Raw genomic sequence first — 1,685 nt, forward strand, 5'->3', positions numbered from 1 at the left:
CAGAAATCAGAGACAGTTCTCCTTTTACAGAATTAGAAAATGGTGAGGCTGTGGGGGCAAAGGGCTAGGCTATGTTATTATTTAGTCAGTGTTGAATCTTGTACACGACTTTCCCCAGACACTGCCTTATTTACTACCACTCTACGGGGTTGGTAAGATCCATCTCCCATTTTTAAAAGAGAAGAAACTGATGGCTTCGCTAGATTACACAGACAGAAGCAGGGCCAGGATTCAGAAATCACATGTGTTTGACTCAAAGCCTGTGTGTGCTTTTCCCTCTCCCAGGGAGGGTGCTGAGCCCTCCCACCAGGAAGTAGGACTCCTCCAAAGCAGGCTGCAGGATTCCCATCACCCAGGTCCCCAGCAGTCTGCAGGGATCCTGTCCCACTGCAGTTCCCTCTCCTTACAGAGAAACCAAACACAACAGCAGGAACGAAACTGGGGGCTTCCAGGCGTGGACCTGTCTGGTTGTCTCTCCAGCCAGGTCTGCCTTCCAGACTCCTCCATGAGCAGGGCAGGGTCCAAAGGCCCCATGTTCCCTCCAAGGAGCAGGCTGTTGTCAGGAGGATCCAGACAGTGATCCCAGCAGGGTGCCGCTGGCAGGGAGGGTCTGACATTCCAGCTAAGGATTCTGTGTCCTCTGTCTCAGCCCCCACATCCTGGGTGTTGGCAACCTCAGTCCTAACTGTAGTCACTCAACAAGCTGCTCCACAAAAGAGCCTCATTAGGCCTGATACAGGACATTTTTTCAGCCTGACAGCCCCTTGGACTAAGTCAACATTTGTCAAACACACTTCCCTCCCCTGCCTCCTGGGATCTCACCTTGGCGACCTGGTTAATGATCCACGGCTGAATTTGCAGATCCTGGTTATCAAAGTAATACATGAAAACTAGAGGGGAAAGAAAAGACAATTCAGGAGGAGGAAAAATGTTAGAAAGACGAACACAAATGTTATAGGTCAACTTATGGAATGTAATAGGTCAACTTATAAGATATCAGAGATCTTACTGTATATAAGTTTGGTTTAAACTCCCATTCTGGTGAATAATAAAAGATTGGGCAATCTGGAAAGACCCTAAGAATGTAACTCTATAATGAACATTGTAACCTAAAGTTTAACTTGTTTTTCAAGATTCTGTTAAGTAACCCCACACCTCTACTAAGACCTGGCTGAAGCAAAGTCCACTGGTGAAAGTCCCCTAGTCACAGTCTCTCGTGGTACCTTAGGTGTCTAACTATGATTCTAAAGGGACAAAGAACTTAAAAATGATAGGTTCCCACCAAAACTAACATCTGTGTATTACAACATAATTGGCTACCAAGGAATGCTGTGAATTGTTATTGGTTAACTAAATGATGACGTGTTCTGTCCATATAATCTCACTGCTGCCTTTGTTCCGGGCTATTCTCTGCTCTTTAATATCTGGGAGATCAGGTTTGGCCCGGTCCTAATAAAAGCATGTGGCCATGAATAAAATCATGCCTCACTTCTATTTGGCATTGGTGGTCTTTTCATAACTACCCCACAACAATAAACCCTCCCAACCGTCCCCCTTCAGATTCAGAAAGGAAGGAGGGAGGGAGCATGGGGTTCAGGAGGACTTCTCTGCTCTGTCTCCCAGAATATTTATATGGAAACATTTTGAAATCACGGTCACAGGCACATTTTGCTGCTACTCATTAC

At 45.9% G+C, this 1,685-nt stretch overlaps 1 protein-coding gene across 2 annotated transcripts in view; it reads right to left on the reverse strand.

Annotated features, from left to right (window-relative positions):
- Window positions 1-1,685, reverse strand: part of PCTP (phosphatidylcholine transfer protein) — a 136,126-nt gene that overhangs the window by 61,777 nt on the left and 72,664 nt on the right. For both annotated transcript variants that reach the window (XM_029928583.1, XM_029928582.1), the window contains exon 5: window positions 823-890. In XM_029928583.1, coding sequence (XP_029784443.1) covers window positions 823-890 — 68 coding nt within the window. The remainder of the gene's footprint in view (window positions 1-822; window positions 891-1,685) is intronic.

The sequence above is a fragment of the Suricata suricatta genome, chromosome 17 (assembly GCF_006229205.1).
Source record: "Suricata suricatta isolate VVHF042 chromosome 17, meerkat_22Aug2017_6uvM2_HiC, whole genome shotgun sequence".
Taxonomy (NCBI): Eukaryota; Metazoa; Chordata; class Mammalia; order Carnivora; family Herpestidae; genus Suricata; species Suricata suricatta.